The sequence below is a fragment of the Lagenorhynchus albirostris genome, chromosome 20 (genome assembly GCF_949774975.1).
Source record: "Lagenorhynchus albirostris chromosome 20, mLagAlb1.1, whole genome shotgun sequence".
NCBI lineage: Eukaryota > Metazoa > Chordata > Mammalia > Artiodactyla > Delphinidae > Lagenorhynchus > Lagenorhynchus albirostris.
Genome location: NC_083114.1, coordinates 13,859,478 through 13,883,560, shown reverse-complemented (window position 1 = coordinate 13,883,560; position 24,083 = coordinate 13,859,478). Strand labels below are relative to the sequence as shown.

Sequence of the window (24,083 nt, the reverse complement as noted above, 5' to 3'; positions counted from 1 at the left end):
TTCTCTGAATGCATTACTTTTTTTGTGGCTTCCACACCTTTTCTCATTCTGTTCTTTCTGCCTAGAATTCTCTTTCCACCCTTGTCTGCCCAATTAGCTCACCCTTTAAAATCCAGTTCAAATGTCTGCCTGCTTTTAGAAAATTGAGGTATAATTCACATACAATAAAATTCATCCTTTTAAAATGTATAATTCGGTGGAACCACTACCACCGTCTAATTCCAGGACATCTTCATCACATGAAAAAGAAACCCCATACTCGTTAGCAGTCACTCCCCATTTCCCTGACAGTCACTAATCTACTTTCTGTCTCTAGGGATTTGCCTGTTATGGACATTTCACATAAATAGAATCAAACACTATGTGGCCTTTTGTGACTGGATTTCTCCACTTAGCCTAATGTTTTCAATGTTCATCTATGGGGTAGCACGTATCAGTACTTCACTCCTTTCTATGGCTGAATAATACTCCCTTGTATATGGTTAAACCACATTTGGTTTATTCACTGATCAGTCAATGGACATTTGGATTGAGTCCACTTTTTAACTCTTATGAGTAATGCTATGAATATTCATGTACATGTTTCTGTGTGAATATGTTTTCAATTCTCTTGTATACATACCTAGGAGTAGAACTGCTGGGTCATCTGGTAGCTCTACGTGTAACGTTTGAGGAGCTGCCAAACTGTTTTCCACAGCAGCTGCACCATTTTACATTCCTACCAGCAATGAGTGAAGGTTCTCATTTTTCTATATCAACACTCATCAACACTTTAAAAGAAAAATTATAGCCATTCTAGTGGGTGTGAAGTGGTATCTCATTGTGGTTTCAACTTGTATTTGCAGTTCCCTGATGACTAACACGTTGAGCAGCTTCTCATGTGCTTATTGGACATCTGTATATTTTCTTTGAAAAAATGTCAGTTCAACTCCTTTGCCCATTTTAAAATTGGGTTGTCTTTCTATTGTTGAGTTGTGAAAGTTCTTTTTATAGTCTGGATACTAGACTCCTTGTCAGATACATGAATTGCAGATATTTTCTCCTTTTCCATGTGTTGTCTTTTTACTTTCTTGATCATGTGCATTGAAGCACTAAAGTTTTAAATTTCGATGAAGTTCAATTTTTGTATTTTTTCTTCTGGTGCTTGTGCTTTTGGTGTTACACCTATGATACCATTACCTAATCCAAAATTATGAAGATTTACACCTATATTTTCTTCTAAGTATTTTATAGTTTTAGCTCTTACATTTAGGCCTTCAATCCATTTTGAGTTAATTTTTGTATATGGTGTGAAGTAAGGATTCAGTTTCATTCCTTTGCATGTAGATGTCCAACTGTCCCGGTACCATTTGTTGAAAAGACTATTTATTCTTTACCCATTGGGTGGTCTTGAGACTCTTGTCAAAAATCAGTTGACCATAAGTACATGGGTTTATTTCTGGACTCTCAATTCTATTCCATTGATCTGTATGTCTTTCCTCATGCCAGTACCACACTGTTCTGATTATTATAGATTTGTAGTAAGCTTTAAAATCAGGAAGTATGCATCTTCCAATTTTGTTCTTTTTCAAGATTGTTTTGGCTATTTTGAGTCTTTTCCAATGTCACCATTTTTTGTCTCATCCAGAGTGTTTTCCTCCCTCACACCACGGCACCTATACTAACTCTCTACTTTGTTGTACAATTATTTTTATATCTGTGTCCCACCCCCGTTAAGCTTTGAACAACTCATGGGCTGTGTCTTACTCATTTTTTGATCTCCACAGTAGTACTCCGTGAATGACTTTGAAAGTAAAAAAGACAGGAAGAACAAAAGTTTGTAGACACCCATTTGACCAAGAATGGTGACAAAATAAGACATAGGTAGTAACTCTCCTGAACAGATTTAGCTGGGTAGAGCTGGTAGACATAGGTTAGGAAACTTGGGCATCTTTATTGGAAACGGCAGGATTGTAGACTCCCGGAAGCCTCCAGGCTCATCCAGGTGCTGTTGAGGATGATGTGATGCTCCTGGATCGTACTTAATAGCAGGGCTTCTTTCTTCAACAAGTAGCATCCTGGAGCTGATTGAAGAAAAGTCAGAAATAGGAAATGCCCACATCTAGCTATTAGCTTCCCAGCTGTGGGCAAGAGCCCTGCTGCTGGAAAAGGAGAGGAGAACACAGAGGGGCAAAGTTTGGTAGAAAATCCACAGGAATGTCTTTAAACAGGCCAGGCCCACACGGAGGGAGTGAAATATGAGGAGAGTTTAGTGGTTTCTCTGAAACTGTAACCTAGAGATTACAGTAGTGTTGATGTTAAGTTATGTCAAAATTACCTTTCAGACCACTTTCCCCTCCCATATTGCATTATTCTCTTAGATGAGCTCTGTGAGATGATAGTAAGTTGTTATCTACCGAGCGCTTACCAGGAATCAGCACCCAAAGGCATTATCTCGTTTAATTCTGACAAATATGTAAGGTACCTGTGTTAGTTCCTTCTCTCTTTCACAGATAAGGGAACTGAAACTCAGAGAAGTTAGGTCGCTTGTCAGATCTCTTAGATAACATGTGGCAGAGCCAGGGCTCAGGTCTCCCCTCTGTGCAGGATTGTACCACACCACACTTACAGAGTAAGAGTTAGTGTTTTTGGCACACGTGGAAACTGAGGCAAAAATGAGCGTAAGCAACTTGTCTAAAAGCGCGGAAATGATGACAGTGTGTGCCCAGTACTGCTGGGTTCACACAAGTGTGCATTCACGCTCACTTTGACTATGAGCTCTTCAAGCACTTACAAGCATCCTGTTAGATATTGGTCTTCAGCATTTCTCAATCTGACACTGACTTTCCTGCAGGGGAGAAATCGGCTTGAGCAGCCAACCCAAGTAGTGCAGTCTGCTCTGCACGTTTCTCCCTAAAACTGATGAATTGTCCTTCTGGGGGGTGTGTTGCTTGGTTTTCTTTTTCATAAAAATAGCCATATAGGTTTATAACAGTGAAGCCAAAAATAAAACCAAGTCTCCTGATTCTTGGAAAGGAAGTTGTTTGGAGTGCTTTGGTGGAAATGTGAAGAGTTTTGTCTTTTAAATGTAAATTCTGTGAATTCTTAGGAATTAGTATGTCTGCTTATGGCCTTTTGTAGGATTTTTTTTTTTAACAAGTAGGATTTAAAAAAAAAAATCTGTGGCTTCCTTAAAAGGTCCTGTGGTCCTCTCCTCACTCTGTCCTTTTCCCTAGGGCTACTCACATCACTAGATTTAAAGAATCTAAGTCTCTGTCCAAAATCAAACAAACTTAGCTTTTTGCCCATTAATGGTAGTTTTAAGAAAAAAAAAAACCCAAATTAAATTTCCTTACAGTCTGGCATGTAATTTCTATTAGGTTTCAAGATCATGAACATGTACTAATTTAGGAGGCCGCCTTACTATCCCCCAAAGACATTTTGAAATAGCTAGAACAGTCCTCAAATCTGTTCTCATTTCCCTCTGTCATTAAAATGTAGATCTGTTTCAGGAGGCCCACAGAGCTCCATGGTTAAGAAATCCTCAATTTCATGTACCACCTATAATCAAAGCACATCTTTCTTTCTTCGTAAAAGAGATTTTTTTTCATTATGACCAAAACAAATTACCTTCATTACAGAAAATTACAGATTTTTAAAAAGAAGAAAATTTGGGCTTCCCTGGTGGCGCAGTGGTTGAGAGTCCGCCTGCTGATGCAGGGGACACGGGTTTGTGCCCCGGTCTGGGGAGATCCCACATGCCGTGGAGCGGCTGGACCCGTGAGCCATGGCCACTGAGCCTGCGCGTCCGGAGCCTGTGCTCCGCAATGGGAGAGGCCACAACAGTGAGAGACCCACGTACCACAAAAAAAAAAAAAAAAAAGAAGAAGAAAATTTAAATCACCCGTAATTCTGATTAATAGACATATTTCATTCTTTCTATGCATATACTTTTAAATTAAATAAGTTTATACTTTAGTTACTATGTAACCTGTTTTTCTCATTTAGCAGGTTTTAATAGTTTTCTGTGTCATTTGATCTAGAGCTATGATATTTTTAGTGATTGCATAGTATTCCATAGTACAGAGTATTTACTGTTAAAATCATAACAATAGTTAACATTTACCATGGAATTAATACATGCCAGGTACTATGTTATGAGCATTCGCTGTGCTGTCTTTCAGTAACTGTATAGATTATACACATTATCATCATCCCAATTCTATGTCTGAGAAAACTGAGGCACAGAGAGTTTGGTCACTTGCCCAAGTCACTCACTTAGCAAGTTGCACAGACAGTATTAGAACTCATGACTGGTGACTCCAGATTCCTTCATCCTAAGTACTATCATCTATTGCCCTTGAAATGTAAGTGATCATTTCACTTTTGATGGATTTTTGGCTATTTCCAATTTTTCACATTTATAAACAGTATGACAGTGGACAAGTTCGTGTGTGTGTATGTTTTCTGAGCCTTCATAATTATTAACTTCAGATTAACTGCCGTAAAGGAAATTGCAGAGATCTAAAGCTATGTAAAATGCTAAGATTTTTTGATAGATACTTTAAATTTGCCTTTAAGAAAGGTTATACGGGGGCTTCCCTGGTGGCGCAGTGGTTGAGAGTTCGCCTGCCGATGCAGGGGACGCGGGTTCGTGCCCTGGTCTGGGAAGATCCCACATGCCGCGGAGCGGCTGGGCCCGTGAGCCATGGACGCTGAGCCTGCGCGTCCGGAGCCTGTGTTCCGCAGTGGGAAAGGCCACAACAGTGAGAGGCCCGTGTACCGCAAAAAAAAAAAAAAAAAAAGAAAGGTTATACGGGGGGCTCCCCTGGTGGCGCAGTGGTTGAGAGTCCACCTGCCGATGCAGGGGACGCGGGTTTGAGCCCTGGTCTGGGAAGATCCCACCTGCCGCGGAGCAACTAAGCCTGTGCACCACAACTACTGTGCCTGCACTCTAGAGCCTGTGAGCCACAACTACTGAGCCCACGTGCCACAACTGCTGAGCCCGTGTGCCACAACTACTGAAGCCCGTGTGCCTACAGCCTGTGCTCCGAAACAAAGAGAAGCCACCGCAATGAGAAGGCCGTGCACTGCAACGAAAAGTAGCCCCCCCTCGCTGCAACCAGAGAAAGCCCGCATGCAGCAAGGAAGACCTAATGCAGCCAAAAGTAAAAATAAATAAATTTATTTTTTTAAAAAAAGAAAAGTTATACAAATTCACCTTCCCATTGGCCCAGCAATGAATGGGAAAAAAAATCTACACCTATATCATCTTCTTTTAATATTTATTTATTTTGTTATTTTGGCTGCTCCGGGTCTTAGTTGTGGCACGTGGGATCTTTGTTGCGGCATGCGACTCTTAGTTGCGGCATGCATGTGGGGTCTAGTTCCCCTATCAGGGATCAAACCCAGGCCCCCTGCATTGGGAGCATGCAGTCTTACCCACTGGACCACCAGGGAAGTCCCTATATCTATATATCTTCTTAGAGCCTTTTTTGCTCCACTTTCTATCCTGGGTCTTCTTGGTTTTCCTCCTGGAGTTAAGGAATGTGTATTCCTGATCAAAGAGGTGAGGAGAGTCATCCTTTCCTCCCCCTCTGCACCACCATCACCACCACTACATCATCTACTGTGGACAAGCTCATTCTGTACGTAGATTTTGCTTGCCCCCCAGATCCCTCAGCGAATTTCAAGTTCATTTCAGGTGGTAACACTTCTTTTGGAAAGCAACGTGGTAAAGTGGAAAGAACATGGATTTCGGAGTTAGTCAGACCAATATCTAGATCTCAACCATTCGGACTTACCAGTTATGCTTCATTAGACCAGCCCCTTATTGTCCGCAAGCCTGTCTTATCATCTATAAAGCAGGAGTAAGAATACCTTCTTCGCTGCATAATCATAAGCAGTAGGTTCACAGGAAAATGTCAGTCATCGTGCTTGGTGCACAGTAGGTGCTCGATAGATGCTCCCTCCTCTTTTTTATTCCCCCCACAGTTCTTGGTTCAGTGCTGTACATGGGGAAGGTGCCTAGAAACATAGCACACGCTTGTTCTATGAGTAAAAGTAGCCCCGACAGACATGAGAGTGTGCGCGTGTGCATGTGTGCATGCCTGGGGCCAACGGCCCAGCAGCCTAAACTGTAGCACTAGACTGATTACCTGCAGTGTTCCCAGACTCCACATGTCTGAATCCGTGCTCTGTACAGCTCTACTCCCATGATCAGGATGAGTACTTGGGAAGTTGAATTCTCACTTAAGGAAAATCAGTTTCTTAGGAGACCCCTTTGTAAGTTTTACACAGCCATGGAGAAACACAAGTTCCATAGTAAACTAGTGTGGAGCCCTGTCCTCTGATCAGTGGATGGGTCAGAATTCTCTGCTCCTGTGGGTTCTTGCCAGGAAGAATGAGCCTCTCCCTCACCCTCCCTGTGAGGTGCAGCCACACACTCCTCCCCAGGTGGCAGAAACCACGGGCGCTGGCGACGCCCCGGGCCTCACAACCTCTCCCTCAGGCCAAGTGTGGGGTCCTACAGGCTCTGCCATTGTCATCTTGATCCTTTCCTTGCTTGCTGTTTCTGTCACTCCTACATCTTAGTTACCGCTTCTTTTGCAAACTGTTTTTCTTGTTTATATAGCACCAGTGGTATTCAACCCCACCCCACCTTCTAAACAAAAAGCGCAGAAGGAAAAACTTGAAGTATGGAGGGGTAAATTTTAAAGGTCAGATGCAAAGTTCATCTGAAAAAGTTGGAGTCTTACTTCGACTGATGGCTTTTCAGGATGTTTGTTCTTCCAGCGCAAGCTACTGTTTGTGTCCCTTTTTGAAAGAGAACTTGGCTTGATCCCTGTGTATTTCATTAGCTTCTCCGTGAGAAACTAGGCTCCCCTTGAACTAGGGCCAGTTGAGTGCTTTGTTCTTTGTTTTCTTTGTTTTAAATCATTTGTTAACAAGTGTCTAGGAAGTGGCCTCGTATAGTGCTTGGGCTGTAGATGGACCTGGGCTGCCTCCACTCTGCTGTTAACTAGCTGTGTGACTTTGGGCAGGTGACCTCTCCTCTTTGAGCTTTTTGAGTCTCCTCGTCAAGAAGACCGCTGTGAGGAAGATGACGTCTGAATAGTAATGAGATGATGTTTGCAAAGTGCCAGGCCAAGCAGCCTGCACACGGTAGGCCCTGATGTAGGTATATCGGGTCATTCGAGTTACAGCCCAAACCCTAAGTCATTGGGATGGGTGATGGCAAAGCATCCGTCCTAGGCAGTGGCTGGACAGCATCACCGCTGACGATATTTTGTTCATTTTTTAGAAAATAGTCCGAGCAATGTCAACTTTCATTGTTTTCCAGTACTTTAAATTCTTTTCTTACTTCATAAAGCTGACTTAAATTTAAACTTGCGAATCTACTTGACTTTTGCCAATACTTCCTTTAACTTGACCGGTGGAGTCCTAACTGGCTTAAGTATTAAGGCAAATCCAGTCTTTTCACACCGATTCCCAATGTGGGCACGTATTGACGTGGCCAGTGGTGATCAAGAGGAGATAGCTCTCCAGCGGGAACTTGAACTCTCACGCCACACGCTCCGTCTTGCCCCGGAGCTGCTTTGAAACCGATGACAGGACATGTCACCACCTCCCTCTGTGGTTGTCTTCTGTCGATGGAGAACCGTTGTGCGTAGATAATTGTTTATGAACTTTTTGAGCTGTTGAAACCTAAACTGCTGCCGATTTGGAAAACAGTGGTCATTACTATGGACGAGCTTTGCGTCGGGTGGAGGGGTGGTGCGTCCCGCTCTCTACCCAGTTGACTGTGCCGTCCTGGGGCCTGCTGCTCCGGAGCCGCTGCCGAGCTGGGAGCAGAAGATGAAGCGTAGGTGCTAACAGCACCTGCCAATTCTGGCCTCAACCCTGTGCGCTCATTTAAAACCCCCTAGGATGTTCCTTGTTTGGATGGGTCACATCTCTAAAATCAGATGGAAAAGAAGCCTCTTGAATAAAATAGAAGAAAAAGAGGAAAACATTACACATAGCCAAAGAATTAGAATATAAAGTCAGTTCATATTAGACTTTTCTACCATCTCTCCGTTCTTCATTTTTATTTTTTTCCCAGTTAGAGAATTAGAGACCCTTTTCCTTCTGGAGCGTCACTATGAAAGCTTGCGTAAGACTTCATGTGCCTGGGCCTTGGTTTTCTTATCTGTAAAATGAAGACGGAGGTGCCTTCCTGCTTTGCCATGGTTCTGTCCTTGCACAGACTGAAAGCTTTCAGGATATAAATATCTGCTGACTTGAAGAAACATTCGGGTAAAACATAGAGTCATTTGAGCTTCCCAGGAGCTGGGGGATCATCCACGTACAATATGATTCTTTCAAACAAGTTCTCTCAGGATTGAATTTTTCCTTTCCCCAAGAGCTCTATAAAAATAGTATTTTCTTGCCAGAGACATCAAGGCCTCAGAACTACTGCCCTCGTTCCGTGAACGTGTTACATGGTTTGTGTTTGGCTTAGGGTCCTTTTATTAGACAGCCCGGCTCCGTTCTGAGAGGCTGACTCAGCAGAGCCCCAGCGCGGGGCAGGCTGGGAGCTGGTAAGACCTCCCTTCTCCCATGTGTATCCGAGGCGGAAGCAGTATCATACCACTGCTTCTTTCTCCCTTTTACTGTACATGCTTTCAGAGCATTTTCCCTAGTTCTCCTCAGGTTGTGAGAACTTAAGCCCAGCAGGTCTCTCGTTTTTGTTCGTGGCCTGGTCAGGGGTCACACAGGGCTTCTCAGTGATGCCCATCTCCCCCACACCTGCCATCTACACAGTCCCTGCCCCGTTCCCCATGGCACTGTCTTAACCTCTGACCTGCCCCTCGTGTTTGCCAGAGATCCTCTTTCCTTCCCCTTGATTGAAATCCCACAGAACCCCAAAGGCTCTAGGAGTAAGAGTCTAATGTTTGATTATGGAAATTTTCAATTATATACAAAAGTAGAGAAAACAGAAAAGTAGAAGAAATAAGCCACCAAAAAGCAGAGAAAATAAGCTACAAGGATAGAATGTACAACACAGGGGATATAGCCAATATTTTATAATAACTATAAATGGAGCATCACCTTTCAAAACTGAGTCGCTCAGAAACCAACACAACACTGTAAATCCACTATACTTTTTAAAAGTTGTGAGTTGCTATATTGTACACCTGTAACTGTTGCTGTATCATACACCTGTACAATACACCTGTATTGTACAGCAACTATACTTCAGAAAAAATAGAGAAAACAGTATAATGAACCTCATGTACCCATCACCCAGCTTCACTAATCTTGTTTCACCTGCTCCTCCCAGCACTAGATTGTTTTGAAGCAAGTCTCACAGGTCATATTGTTTCTAATTTCCTTTTTAAAAAAAAAAAAATCTCCAATTTGGGACTTCCCTGGCGGTCCAGTGGTTAAGACGCAGCCTTCCAATGCAGGGGGTGCGGGTTCAATCCCTGGTCGAGGAACTAAGGTCCCACATGCTGCAGGGTACAGCAAAAAAAAAAAAATCCCCAACTGCTCCCCGTGTACCTGAGAGAAGGGCATTCCAGGTTTCCTTTCGTGTGGCCCAGCCACCTCTCGGGTTTCCCAAGCTGCCAGCCTGGTCGGAAATAGACGTCCCTCCCCTGTCCACCCACAGCCCCTTTCAGGTGGAGCAGCTCGTAGAAGAATACGATCCAGTTCATCTGCCTGGTGAGGGTTCGTTTAGAAAGAAGGTGGCACTTAGATGAGGAGGGAAGGCTGTTTCAAGCCTGAGAGGGACAGGGTAGGAAAAGGTACACTTCACTGTCAGGGAAAAGGTGGGCTTACTTGTTTCTATTCATGATTAGCTCCTATAGACAGGGAGAGACAAACCCCCTCAAGACAAATCAGCCTCCGTGACAGCAAGTCACGGGCTCATTTCCACCACCCTTGCCCCTTCCTCGCTAAGAGGTAAGGCTATCCTCCAGCAGAGGACCTAAAGGCTTGTCCCGCCCTGTCTCCATTTTCAGATGCAGTGGCAGAACGTGGAGCATGTCGGTGACCAGAGCCCCTACGTCACCTCTGTCATTCTTCACATAAAACAGAACGTCCCCATCATCCGTGACAACCTGGCTTCCACGCGGAAATACTTCACACAGTTCTGCATTAAATTTGCAAAGTAAGTCCTAGAGCATCCTCATCACTGGGTTGTTCTGAATGCCATGCTGACCACCAGCACGCGCCCGATCCAGGTGTCCCCGCCGTCCAGCTAATTTCTTTGTACCCCAGAGAAGCATAGTAAACTAAATTTGCTACTTAAAGTCCTAAAGAACAGTAGTAGCCATACAGTCATCCTCATTAAGACAGACAGAAGTGAGTGGGGAGCTCCTGTCATTCGAATTACGTGGACATGATGACACCCCTGCCTCCCCCCAGGTTTGGGTAATGAAAATTATTTTTCAACATTTCATGTATCTATTTTGTGTCTCCAGCTAGATGATAAGCTTTTTAAGGGTAGGAACCATGAGTTGTTTCTTTTGAGCCTTGTCTTACTCCTTCCTCATAGCACTCGTTACTGTGGCTGCTGGAATATATCCACTTGTGGACATGCATGAGCCCAGGGAAGGTACTAGAAATCGGGGAGAGCAAGTCAGGGAGCCAGTCCATTGCCAAGTAGGTGGAGTGAACACTGCGCTGCGTGTCTTCCTGCCACGTCCTCCTGTGTGGCCATTTCTGGCTTATTTTAAAGAGGGGAAATGGTTTGGTCCCTCGACAGTCAGCATCTGGTTATAGCACTGTTTCTCTGGAGACCGGACACCGTGGAGGGTCAGTACCTCCTCTGACCAAGTATCAAACAAGCGTTTTGGCAGACTTCGCAGGCAAGGGCCTCAGGAAGATGGGCCCAGTCCCAGCTACTGAATTTAGGTTGTTCTCATCCAAGTCCCAAAGGGTGATTTAGGGCTCCAAGTTTCTGTCTTCCCCAGCTCTCTCCCAGTTTGTATTCAATTAAGGCTTTCCCTCACAAATGAATCCCTAAGGAGCAACAGTTATGGAGTGGCTTGTGGCGTAAGCTTCAGTTCCCAGTTTGTCAGGAAAGGCTCGCGTGGCCTCTCCCGGGAGGCATTGACATGTGCGGGGCGGCGGGTAGGCCAGGAGCGGACACCCCTCCACTCTCTGGGTGCTCCTTAACGCGTGTTGAAAGCATTGCTGGTAAATCACACATAGGCCCTTGTCCTCACCCCCTCCTGATCAATCGGCAGGCATTCCCGTAGATCTGATATCTGGAGCTGACATCTCTTTCCTTTTAACTTCCCTTCTCATCTCACTAATGCAAAGCCTTGGATGTTTCCTTTTGCCTCCACTGGGTCTCTGAAGCAACCACAGTCTCTCCTGTTTAGACATCAGGATCACCCCGCTGATTGAAACTACTGTTTGAACCATAAGCGACTTCCCTCATCCACTCAGCTGATTCTCCTCCATTCAGTCATGGAGATGATAGATCTCTTACTAGTGGTTGGAGGGATAAAATCAGAAGTGTTAAAAACGTCCTGGTAAAGTGCTGGTACCATGCTGACATTTAAAAAGTGTTAGCTGTTACCATTATTATTTATTATTTATTCAGCGTGCAGTCAGTTGAGCGCCTGCTGTGTTCCAGATGCAGAGTTAAGTGCTTTGGCTTAGTAGACGTGGTCCCTGTCTGCATTTGCCTTACGGTCAAGTGGAGGGAAGTAGACGTGTAAGCAAATAAGTGTAACAGAGTAGGTTACGTATTAGGCTAGAGGTCTGTGAACTCTGCAGAGTATGGTGGAGGTGACTGAGGAAAGGCTTCATAGGAAAGCTGGCCTTGAGCAGAGTCCGGGAGACATGTGTGCACTGACCTGCAAGGCCGTGGGGAAGGGCATTCCAGGCAGAGGGAGCAGCGTGAGCAAGTGCACAGAGGCATCAGACAGCCTCTACAGAGTCGTAGGATCTGCAAGTGGCCCAGCCCACTTGAAGCACAGCGCACCAGGGCTTAGCAAGATGGGGCTGGGGAGAGAGAGTCAAGACAGTGAAGGAAGGCCTGTCTGCAGCCATCGCAAGAATTGTAATCAGGGGAGCGTCTTGGTCATGTTTGCATCTGAAATATTGATAGATTTCTTTGGCAGCTGGCTGATGGATGAGAAATGATAAGGCCGAAGGCTAGGAGACCAGTTAGGAAACAACTGAAAGAGCTCTAGTGAGAAAGAGAAGGGCAGCGGCAGGGGGCTGGTCAGGAGGGGTGGGTGTGGGCCTTCAGGGAAGAGCTGGGAACTGATTGGATAATGGAGTTGAGGGCAAGGGTATGGTTTCTGACTTGGATGACTGGGCAGAGGAGATCCAGTCCCCTGAGCCTGGTTTTGGGGTGGGGCTGAGTCTTGGATATGCTGGGGTCGAGGTACTGGTGCCATGCCAGTGGGATGTCCAGTAGGCCACTGGATAGCAGAGTGGGCACACGCATTCTGGGAAAGATGTGGAGAGAGCAGAGCGTGGCGAGCGCAAGCCTGAGAGCAGCATTTGGAGAGTGAGGAGAGGGAGAGGCTGGCCAGGCTTTACCTCAACCTCCAAGCCCTTTATTGCCATGGTCCTCCCTTCGTCGTGGGCCCTGTGTTCTCCTGGTCAGCTCACTCTGAATCTGGCCTGATTATAGGCATTTCTGGTTCCCACATCTTCTGTTCTGTACCAGTACAACTCAGCCTTCCCTACACAGGCCTCTGCAGTTTTTTTTCTAAAAAGCCCTCCTGACCTATTAAAATCATATTCTCCCTTTCCCCAAACCAGCATCATCAATCTACCTGGCCCAGGTTGCCCTTCAGTCCCCAGTAAACTTTTTGGAGATCATGTATTTTGTTCCCTGATCTGACAGTTACTCCCTTAGCATTTATTTCCTATTTTTTTGCATTTAAGATCGCATAACTACCTCATGTGTATTCGACTATCTTTATCTATTAGGGTGTTTTCAGCTACTAGTCATAGAAGCCCTGACTCAGACTGACCTAAACAGAGGTGAATTTTTTTATTTCATATAACCAAAGTCCAGAGATAGGAGAGATCCAAAGATGACTGCCTCAGTGGTTCAGCAATGTCATTAAGGACCCAGGCTCTTTACTTACCCTCCTCTCCTTGGGCCTGGCTTCATCCTTAGAACAGTGGTAAAATGTTAGCTCTAGATGTTAAATCCAAACACACGAATACCCTAAAGAAGAAGAGAGACTCGCCCCAGCCGTGCAATGAAGTCCTTCCCTCCAGCTGGCTTGGATGACAAGCCATGTCAGTACCAACAACAGTCACCAAGGGACCCCAGGCTCTGCCTGTAGTTTAGGAGGGATCAGCTTTTCCCCAGCATCCCAAGGCTAGATTTACCTAAATAAAACCAGGGCTATAGTTAGAAAGAAAAAGAGTGGATGCTTGTAGGCCACAGTAGTGTCTACTTTAATTCTCAGTTTTCTTGTAGAAGGAAGTGGGGCCTTAAAAAAAGAAGAAATGTTTCTGCAGTTCTTTACCAAAGAGAATATAAGCCTAATTTGTCACTTCTTTTTTATCCACAGCTCCTTCATTCCCAAGTTCATCACCCACCTCTTCAAGTGCAAGCCAATTAGCATGGTGGGAGCAGAACAGGTAAGACGGAACTGGGATAGGACTGTTCCTTATGGCTTTTGTCGTAGATCAGACTGTGTAACTTCTTAGTACAGAGCTGCTGTGGAGAAGTAAAGTCACTGATTTCCCTGTTTGAGGACAGAATGATGACCTGGCAGCTTAAATTATTCATCCATTTATTGAAAACATTTTCATTGAGTACCTCCTAAGGTGTTTGTCCTTAGACAAGTTGCTTAACCTTCCAGGGCTGTAGTTTCTTCAGCTATAAAATGGGGATACTCACAGCAGCGCCTCACAGGGTGGTTGTGAAGATTAAACAAGATAATGCACTGAAGTGCTTGACCCAATGTCAGGCATATGAGAAGCCCTCAGCAAATGCCAGCTGTTACTACTGATAGTTTGTTTCCATTGTCAATGCCCATCTCCCCACATAGAAACATCTAGTTGATGCTTGCCGCGGGCTGTCTGGCTGACCAGCTTAGCAGAGTCAGAAGTACTGTCTCAGCAAACTTCCTGGGAGGTTGCGTGGGTTCAGACACTGACCGACTGTGTCTGAGTGTAGAATTTCAGTGTTTGGAAATTCTTACCTCTTGCATGTCATAAACACAGAACGAATTCTGTCCTCGGGAAACAGCAGAATGATGCCCCAGCACGCCCAGTTTCATTAACTCATGTTTATCAGGAATCCACTCTGTTCACTTTTGTGTGTGATAGGAGAGGACGCGGAGTGATTGCTCTCTGTGTGTCTGAGAGAAGCTTTAGATTCTCAGTTACTAGGTTTCTGTCTCTAGACTTGATGAAGCCACTGGAACACAAAGTTGACTCATTGGAAGCATGTTTCCATGAGTTTGCAGCTCTGCCCAGGCCTTACAAGCTCATTTAGTGTCCAGTAGCATGATATTTTCATATTGTCACATGAACCCAATGTCATATCTATTTTCCTCAGATTTTCTCTTCTTTAAAAGAATGTTAAAATAATCAGCTCAGACTTGAAAGCCCGCACCTTCAGAAATATATCAATTTGGCCAGTATTTACTTCTGCTTTGAGATGCGGATGAGAAAACCATCTGTGAAACTGGTGTTTTACTTTCTCAGACCCCAGACAAATAGGAGTGGGTGACAGGAGAGCATAGATCTCAACAGGCCCAGCCTGGGGGAGGCCGTGGGTGAGAACTAAAGGCAATGTGGCCCTTGGAGGATTCCCACGTGAAGTTCAGGTTTAGCTTGGGTCCGTTCTTGCCCTGAGTATCTGGCCTTAGAAACCCAAGCAGTCATGGAGCTGGAGGCGTGATCAATCAGGCAGCAAAACCATAGGAACCGGGCTTCCCTGGTGACGCAGTGGTTGAGAGTCTGCCTGCCAATGCAGGGGACACGGGTTCGTGCCCCGGTCCAGGAAGATCCCACATGCCGCGGAGCAGCTGGGCCCGTGAGCCATGGCCGCTGAGCCTGCGCGTCCAGAGCCTGTGCTCCGCAATAGGAGAGGCCACAACAGTGAGAGGACCGCGTACCGGGAAAAAAAAAAAAAAAACACAGATTCTGCTGCAAGTCTTGCAGCGGCTGTAATCCAAACTTTAACAAAAGCTGTGAGAGTCAAAGCAAAGACTGAGGCCTAATCTCAGATGCCTCTGCTTTGCCACAGAAGTACTAGATCCTAAATTTAGACTACACTTTAATACTTGTGCCAAAAATGGGAAAGGAGACATTTTCCTGCTCTTGATTCTCTTCCTGATTACTGTATAAAGTAAATTATTTCTCTTTGGGCCCCAGAGTCCACTTGAGCAATTGCAAGGGCACGTGGAACTGAACCATACCAGTATTTGTAATGCTTCTTGCTAGTTTGTGATTTTCAGAGAGTCTTGTGGGATTTGCAGGGTCATTAATTAGTCTTTTGGCCACAGTATCTATGACCGAGCACACAGTAGAAAAGGAATCCAGGGACTTCCCTGGTGGCGCAGTGGTTAAGAATCCGCCTGCCAATGCAGGGGACACGGGTTCGGGCCCTGGTCTGGGAAGATCTCATATGTTGCGGAGCAGCTAAGCCCGTGAGCCACAACTGCTGAGCCTGTGCTCTAGAGCCCACGAACCACAACTGCTGAGCCCACATGCCACAACCACTGAGGCCCGCGTGCCTAGAGCCCATGCTCCGCAACAAGAGAAGCCACTGCAATGAGAAGCCCGCGCACCGCAACGAAGAGTAGCCCCCACTCGCTGCAACTAGAGAAAGCCTGCGTGCAGCAACGAAGACCCAACACAGCCAAAAATAAATAAATAAATTTATTAAAAAAAAAAAAAGGAATCCATTTGCATAAACTACTTACCAGAGAGGAAGCAGCACATTGTAGTGTTGGGAAAAGGACCCTAAAACTTGGGGTCCAGTCCCCGCTCTGCTTTTAATGGTCCCTGTGATCACGAGCAGTTGCTTCCTTGCTCTGGACTCAGTTTCCTCATGTTTAAATAAGAGCCCTGAATCAGACTCTCCACACACCTCCTTCTAGATCTATTGTATTGTGGATCTAAAATATTTTGAGGGGACTTCCCTGGTGGCGCAGTGGTTAAGACTCTGCGCTCCCAATGCAGGGGGCCCGGGTTTGATCCCTGGTCAGGGAACTAGACCCCACAAGCATGCCACAACTAAGAGTTTGCATGCCTCAACTAAGGAGCCCACCTGCTGCAACTGAGACGCAGGGCAACCAAATAAATAAGTAAATATTTTTTAAAAATCTTAAAAAAATAAAAATAAAATATTTTGAGCAATATAGTTCATGTCTATGAAATATAGACATGAACTATATTGCTCAGAATATTTTAGATCCATAAATATTTTCCTTTGAATTATCTTTATATACCATATTGACTTTTTTTATTGTGGTAAAACATACATAACATAAAATTTAACATTTTAACCATTTTAAGTGTACAGTTCCTAGTATTAAGTATATTCACATTGTTGTGCAAACATCCACCATCCACTTCCAGACCTTTTTCATCATCCCAAACTGAAACTCCCTTCCCATTAAACACTAGCTCCCCAGCCCTCCTGCCCCAGCTGCTGGCAGCCACCATTCTCCTTTCTATCGCTATGAATATAACTGCTCGAGGGACCTCCTAGAAGTGGAATCATACAGTATCTGTCCATTTGTGTCTGGCTTATTTCACTCAGTGTGCTTTCAGGGTTTATTCATGTTAGTATGCTTCAGAATTTCCTTCTTTTTAAGGCTGAACAGTATTCCATCATACATATTACCACATTTTGACCATATTGACTTTTTTTAAAATAAATTTATTTATTTAGTTTTTAAATAACGTGATTTTTTTTTAAACATCTACATTTCTTTCTATTCATTCATTTATTTATTTATTTTTGGCTGCGTTGGGTCTTCGTTGCTGCGCACGGGTTTTCTCTAGTTGTGGCGAGCGGGGGCTACTCTTCGTTGCGGTGCGTGGGCTTCTCATTTCGGTGGCTTCTCTTTGTTGCGGAGCACGGGCTCTAGGCGCACGGGCTTCAGTAGCTGTGGCAAGTTGTGGTACGCGGGCTCAGTAGTTGTGGAGCACGAGCTTAGTTGCTCTGCGGCATGTGGGATCTTCCCGGACCAGGGCTCGAACCCATGTCCCCCTGCGTTGGCAGGTGGATTCTTAACCACTGCGCCACCAGGGAAGTCCCTAAAGACCTTTTTGAATCTCTTAACTACCCAACTGCTCACTTTTCTCTGTCTCATTAAGCTCTGGCCCGTCTTGATTTTTATGAGGCCCTCCTTCCCACTGAGAGCTTGAAGCCTCTTCTGTCACCCAGTCAAAAGGGTCCTCCTTTGTGCCACACAAAGAGACAGGCACGGCCATTCTCCACAGGGGTTTACAAGCATTGGCAGGGTCGCCAGGGTCCTGGAGATGGGGAGACCGAGCCAGCTCATGAAAGAAATGAATCAGTTAATGAAAAACAGTATTGCCATAAACATCACACTTAATGGTCAAATATAGAAAGATTTTCTCTTGACATTAGGAAGAAGACAAGGATGTCTGCTGTCACCATTTCTATCCCACATTGCCCTTGAAGTCCTAGCCAGAACAATAAGACAAAAAATAAAAGAAAGTTTTAAAGAAATAAAAGGTACACAGATTAGAATGGAAGAAACAAAACTGTCATTTTTCACATTTCACAGAGAACGTGATTGTGAATGACAATATCCAAGAGAATCTACAAACTATTAGAATATAAATTTAGTAGCGGTGTGAGATATAAGGTCAGTATTTAAATTATTTTTAATATTTGCATATAACAGCAACAAACAATTTAAAATGATAAATTTTTAATGAAACCATATACAGTAGTGTTAGGAGACCTTAAATAGCTAGGAATAAGTCTATTAAAAAGTGTGCTAGTCTTTTACACAGAAAATGATACAATATTAAGAGACATTAAAGAAGACCTTTAAAATGTCAGGAAAGCTCATGTTCATGTATTAAAGGACTCAATATTTTTATTTATTTATTTATTTATTTTTGCGGTATGTGGGCCTCTCACTGTTGTGGCCTCTCCCGTTGTGGAGCACAGGCTCCGGATGCGCAGACTCAGTGGCCAGGGCTCACGGGCCCAGCCGCTCCGCGGCACGTGGGATCTTCCCGGACAGGGGCATGAACCCATGTCCCCTGCATCGGCAGGCGGACTCTCAACTGCTGCACCACCAGGGAAGCCCAGGACTCACTATTTTTAAAATATCAATTCTTCCAACATTAACCTCTAGATACAGTAAAATCTCAGTAGGGGTGGGGTGGATGTGGGTGTGAATGGGAATTGATAAGTTGATTCTAAAAGTTGGATGGAAGTGCAGAGACCAAGAATAGCTAAAATAACTCTAAAGAAAGAGCAGAGAGTTGGAGGATTTAAACCTCAGGATACCAAGACTTATTTTAATGCTGAAGTAATTAAGCACACAGGGACAAATGGGCCAACAGAACAGAGTCAAGTTCAGAAATAGACCCACACATACATAGACACTTGATTTATGACAAAAATGGCACTAATTCAGTTGGGAAGGGATGGTCTTCTCAGTAAACAGTGCTGAGTAATTGAATATCCACGTGGAAAAAAAATTAATCTTGACCTTAACCACACACCACATAGGAAAGTCAGTTCCAGCAAGGATGTGGAGAAATTAGAACCCTTGTACACTGGAAATGGAAAATGCTGCAGCCATTTTGGGAAACAGTTTGGCAGTTTCTCACAATGTTAAACATAGAGTTCCCATGTAACCCAGCAATTCCACTCCTAGATAGAAACCCAAAAGAACTGGAAAAGTATGTTCATGCAAACACTTGTGCAGCGTTATTCAAAGCAGCGTTATTCATAATAGCCAAAAAGGAGAAACAACTCAAATGCCCATCAGTTGATGAATGGATAAAGAAAATGGTTTAATCTTACAAGGGAATATTATTCAGCTCTAAATAGAAATGAAATACTTACACATGCTACAACATAGATGAACCTTGAGAACGTTACACTAAGTGAAAGAAGCCACAGACAAAAGGTCACGTAATGTATGATTCCATTTATATGGAATGTCCAGAACAGGCAAATCCACAAGACAGAAAGTAGACTAATGGTTGGCAAGGGGTGGAGGAGAGGAGGAAAAGAGATGTGATCACTAATGGGTATGGAATTTATTTGTGGTGTGTTGAGATGTCTGGAACTGAATGGTACACTTTTAAAAGGTGAATTTTATGGTATATTGTATCTCAGTTTTTAAAAAATCAATTCCAGGTGGATTATAGCTCTGAAAGTGAAAGATAAGACAACAAAACTTCTGGAAGATAATAAGAGAATATTTTTATGACTGTGAGTTAGGCAAAGATTCCTTAACAAAACATTAAAAGTACCAATCATAAAAGAAGAGATTATTTGGAGTACTTAAAATTAAGGACTTCTTTTTCTCAAAAGACAAGCCAGAGTAGCAGATGATATTTGCAATATATGTAACGAAGTACTCATATTCTAAGTATATACTTCTAAAAATCTCTTAACATATCACTTATATGTGGAATCTTAAAAGGAAAAAAAAAAAACAATTTCATAGAAACAGGGAATAGAATGTTAGTTGCCAGGGGCTGGGGGAAGGGGGAAATGGGGAGATGTAGGTCAAAGGGTACACAATTTCAGTTCTAAGATAAGTTCTAAGGACCTAATGTACAGCATGGTGACTGTAATTAATAACGTGGTATGATATACTTGAAATTTGCTGAGAGTAGATCGTAAGCATTCTTAACCACATACACATAAGGAGAGTTAATTATCTTGATCTTGGTTATCATTGCACAATATATATGTATGTCAAATAATCACCTTGTACACTTTTAGTATATGCAGTTAAAGTATATTTGTCAATTATTCCTCAATAAAGTTGAAAAAATTACTTTAAAAAACCCCTCAACAAATCAACTAGAAAAAGATGATCAACCAGTAGAAAAATGACAAAAGATTTGAACAGGCACTTCAGAAGGAGGCTCACCAAAAAAGCCAAAAAGCATATTAATCATCCAGGGAAATATAAATTAAAGTCACAATTAAAGTCACAATGATATTAGAATGGCTAAAATTAAAAAGGCCAACGATACCAAGTGTTGGTGAAGATGTGAAGCAACTGGAACTTTCATGCATCGCTGGTAGGAATGGAAATCAGCACAACCAAATTGGAAAACTATCTGGCAGTCTGTACTAAAGCTAAACATATGCTTACTCCTTGAACCGGCAATTCTGTGTAGATGCCACCCCAGAGAAATAAGGGTGTATGGCCACCAAAGGCATATACAAGAATGTTCATAGCACGTTAATGAGCAGTAGACGAATCCTGAGTGACAGAGGGCAGAAGAGTGGTCATCTTTGTTAGGAAGGAAGGGAGAGCGTTGACTGGAAGAGAACCTGAGGGAGCCTTCTGGGATGCAAGAAATGTCTCATATCCTTTTTTTTTTTTTTATTTTTTTTAAAATTGAAGTATAGTTGATTTACAATATTGTATTAGTTTCTGGTGTACAGCAGAGTGATTCAGTTATATATATGTATATTCTTTTTCATACTCTTTTCCATTATAGGTTATTACAAGATATTGAATATAGTTCCCTGTGCTATATAGTAGAACCTTATTGTTCATCTATTTTATATATAGTAGTGTGTATCTGCTAATCCCAAACTCCTAATTTATCCCCCTGCCCTTTCCCCTTTGGTAACCATAAGTTTGTTTTCTGTGTCTGTGAGTCTGATTCTGTTTTGTAAATAAGTTCATTTGTATCATTTCATTTAGATTCCAAATATAAGTGATATCATATGATATTTGTCTTTCTCTGTCTGACTTACCTCACTTAGTATGATAATCTCTAGGTCCATCCATGTTGCTGCAAATGGCATTATTTCATTCTTTTTATGGCTGAGTAGTATTCCATTTTGCGTGTGTGTGTGTGTGTGTGTGTGTGTGTGTGTGTGTGTGTGTGTGTGTTGGCCAAAAAGTTCATTCGGGTTTTTCAGTAACATCTTATATGCCACATCTCTTTATCCATTCTTCTGTCGATGGAGAAATGTCCCATATCTTTAATGAGGCAATAGGTATATACATTATGTAATAGTTTATCAAGCTATGTACTTGGTCTTTGTGTAGTTTACTGTATGAAAGTTACACCTAAATTTTAAAAAAAAGAAAAGAGGAAAGAAACTAGGCATGTCCTCACCTTGGTCCATCCATTCTTCAGATCTGGAACTGTCTCTTCTGTGTCACCTCATTGAAACTTAACGTTGTATATATGGTCCTTTACCTTCTAGCAGTGGGCCTTTTATCTTGTCTACTCAAGGTTTCCATCACTGTGATAGTCATGATGACCCCCAAGAGTTGTAGGGGCTCTTTAAGAAGTAAACCCCTCAGAGCTTTCCACTGCTGGGTGATGACGCTTCCCAGGCATTGCATGCTGGCCAGATCTGCACCCCAGTAGCCCATCAAGAACATGAGCCACACCACCCCAAAATTTATCTCTGAGGCTCAAACAAATTTGGTGGATGGCCACCTCTTGCCCAATGCCTCACGCCTAAGGGGATGAACTTTCAGCTATTTTCAAAGATGAAAGCCAGCAGATTTTCATGATAAATGGGGCCTTTCACCTTCATTGCCCACAGACAGCTGCTAAGCCTATCAGACTAGCTCCCACCTTTTCTGACTGCATTACTTCCGGTAAAACCTGAGACGAAGATTTCCATCTGTACAGCTGTCTGGTGAGGACAAAATTTTATTGTGACTGGCTGGGAATTGAAAAAGTCCTATCTCTCAAAATATGGGAGACACTAGAGAGTTATGTCTGGCTCATTCAAAGCTCTTCCTGTCGCTTAAGACTGTACAATTATTTATGCATATAATATATCTCTGGGAAATAGAAGTACAGAAAAAACAGGAAGAATCCCCATAAGTTTTTAAATGATCACTGATCTTTTTTTTTCCTGCTAGCAAATAATGCCAAGACATGCCTTTGATTTTGACAAGGCTCTGAAATTTTGCTGTATGGAAGATAAAGTTGAATCCTCACTAGGCCTCAAATAACATAGTGCGGGAAAAAAAGAAGAAGAAGAAAAAGACATAGTTTCAGTTAATAAAAGTAGAGAAAATAATGTCAAGAATATCAGCTTCCCACTCAGCTCAGTCAGATCTTAACATGTTCCCACATTTGCTTTAGATGTTTTTTATATAAAGTAAATCATTACAGTTATGGCTGAAGTCCCCCCTAGACCCTACCCTTCCTCTCGCCTCCCTACATGCCCAGAGGTAATCACTATTCTGATTTTGATTTTTATCATTCCCGTATATGTTTTGATATGTTACATGTGGATCTATTCACAAAAGATATATAATTTTGTTTTGCATATTTTTAAACTTTATACAAATGGTACTATACATATCATTCCCCACTTGCTTTTTTTTTTTTTTTTTAAATGAAAGCTTCTTTCTTTCTTTCTTTATTTTTGGCTGTGTTGGGTCTTCATTTCTGTGTGAGGGCTTTCTCTAGTTGCAGCGAGCTGGGGGCCACTCTTCATCGCGGTGCGCGGGCCTCTCACTATCGCGGCCTCTCTTGTTGCGGGCCACAAGCTCCAGATGCGCAGGCTCAGTAGTTGTGGCTCACAGGCCTAGTTGCTCCGCGGCATGTGGGATCTTCCCAGACCAGGGCTCGAACCCGTGTCCCCTGCATTGGCAGGCAGATTCTCAACCACTGCGCCACCAGGGAAGCCCCCCACTTGCTTTTTTTGCCCAACATAATGTTTTCTGAGATTTATCTATGTTGTTATAGGTTGTTTGAGTTCACTCATTTTAACTAAAATATCATATTCCATTGCATGAATATGCCACCATTTGTTTATCCATTCTACCGTTGATGAGCATTTAGGTTGTTTCCAGTCTTCTGCTTTTACAAACAGTGGATGCAGGGAACGGTTTTTTTTTGTTTGTTTTTTTACATAGGCAAGAATTTCTCTAAAGGATATTAGTGCTGTGTTATGGGTCATGCACAATATGTAGCCTTTTCAAATTGGCCTTTTCACTTAGTCATGTGCATTTAAGTTTCCTTCATATCTTTTTTTTTTTGTGGCTGCGTTGGGTCTTTGTTGCTGCGCACTGGCTTTCTCTAGTTGCGGCGAGTGGGGGCTGCTCTTCATTGTAGTGCGTGGGCTTCTCATTGCGGTGGCTTCTCTTGTTGTGGAGCACGGGCTTTAGGCGCGTGGGCTTCAGTAGTTGTGGCGCAGTGGTTGTGGCTGGTGGGCTCTGGAGCACAGGCTCAGTAGTTGTGGCGCATGGGCTTAGTTGTCCCTAAGGTTCCTTCATATCTTGATAGCTCATTTCTTTTTAGCACTAAGTAATAATCCATTGTCTGGGTGTGCCACAGTTTCTCCATTCAGCTACTGAAGGTTATCTTGTTTGCTTCCAAGTTTTGGCAATTATGAATAAAGCTGTTAAAAACATCCATGTACAGGTTTTTGTGTGAACATAAGTTTTCAATTCTAGACAAATAACGAGTAGCATGATTGCTAGATTGTATGGTTAGAGTATGTTTAGTTTTAATAGAAGAAGCCACCAAACTGTCTTCCAAAGTGGCTGTAACATTTTGCATTTCCACCAGCAACTAATGAGAGTTCTGTTGCTCTACATCCTCACCAGCATTTGATGTTGTCAGTGTTCCAGATTTTAGCCATTCTAATAGATGTATAGTGGTATCTCGTTGCTGTTTTTTTTTTTTTTTTTTTTTTTTTTTTTGCGGTACGCGGGCCTCTCACTGTTGTGGGCTCTCCTGTTGCGGAGCACAGGCTCCAGATGCGCAGGCTCAGCGGCCATGGCTCACGGGCCCAGCCGCTCTGCAGCATGTGGGATCTTCCCGGACCGGGGCACGAACCCGTGTCCCCTGCATCGGCAGGCGGACTCTCAACCACTGCGCCACCAGGGAAGCCCTCATTGCTGTTTTAATTTGCATTTCCCTGATGACAAATGATATGGAACATCTTT

General features: G+C 43.4%; 1 protein-coding gene across 10 annotated transcripts in view; it reads left to right on the top strand.

Moving 5' to 3' along the window:
- VPS53 (VPS53 subunit of GARP complex) overlaps window positions 1-24,083 on the top strand; it is a 139,781-nt gene that overhangs the window by 95,387 nt on the left and 20,311 nt on the right. For all 10 annotated transcript variants that reach the window (XR_009537732.1, XR_009537731.1, XR_009537729.1 and 7 more), the window contains 2 exons: window positions 9,987-10,135; window positions 13,521-13,590. Coding sequence is in view for 1 of the 10 variants with exons in the window: in XM_060135395.1 (XP_059991378.1) it covers window positions 9,987-10,135; window positions 13,521-13,590 (219 nt within the window). In the remaining 9 variants the exon portion in view is untranslated. The remainder of the gene's footprint in view (window positions 1-9,986; window positions 10,136-13,520; window positions 13,591-24,083) is intronic.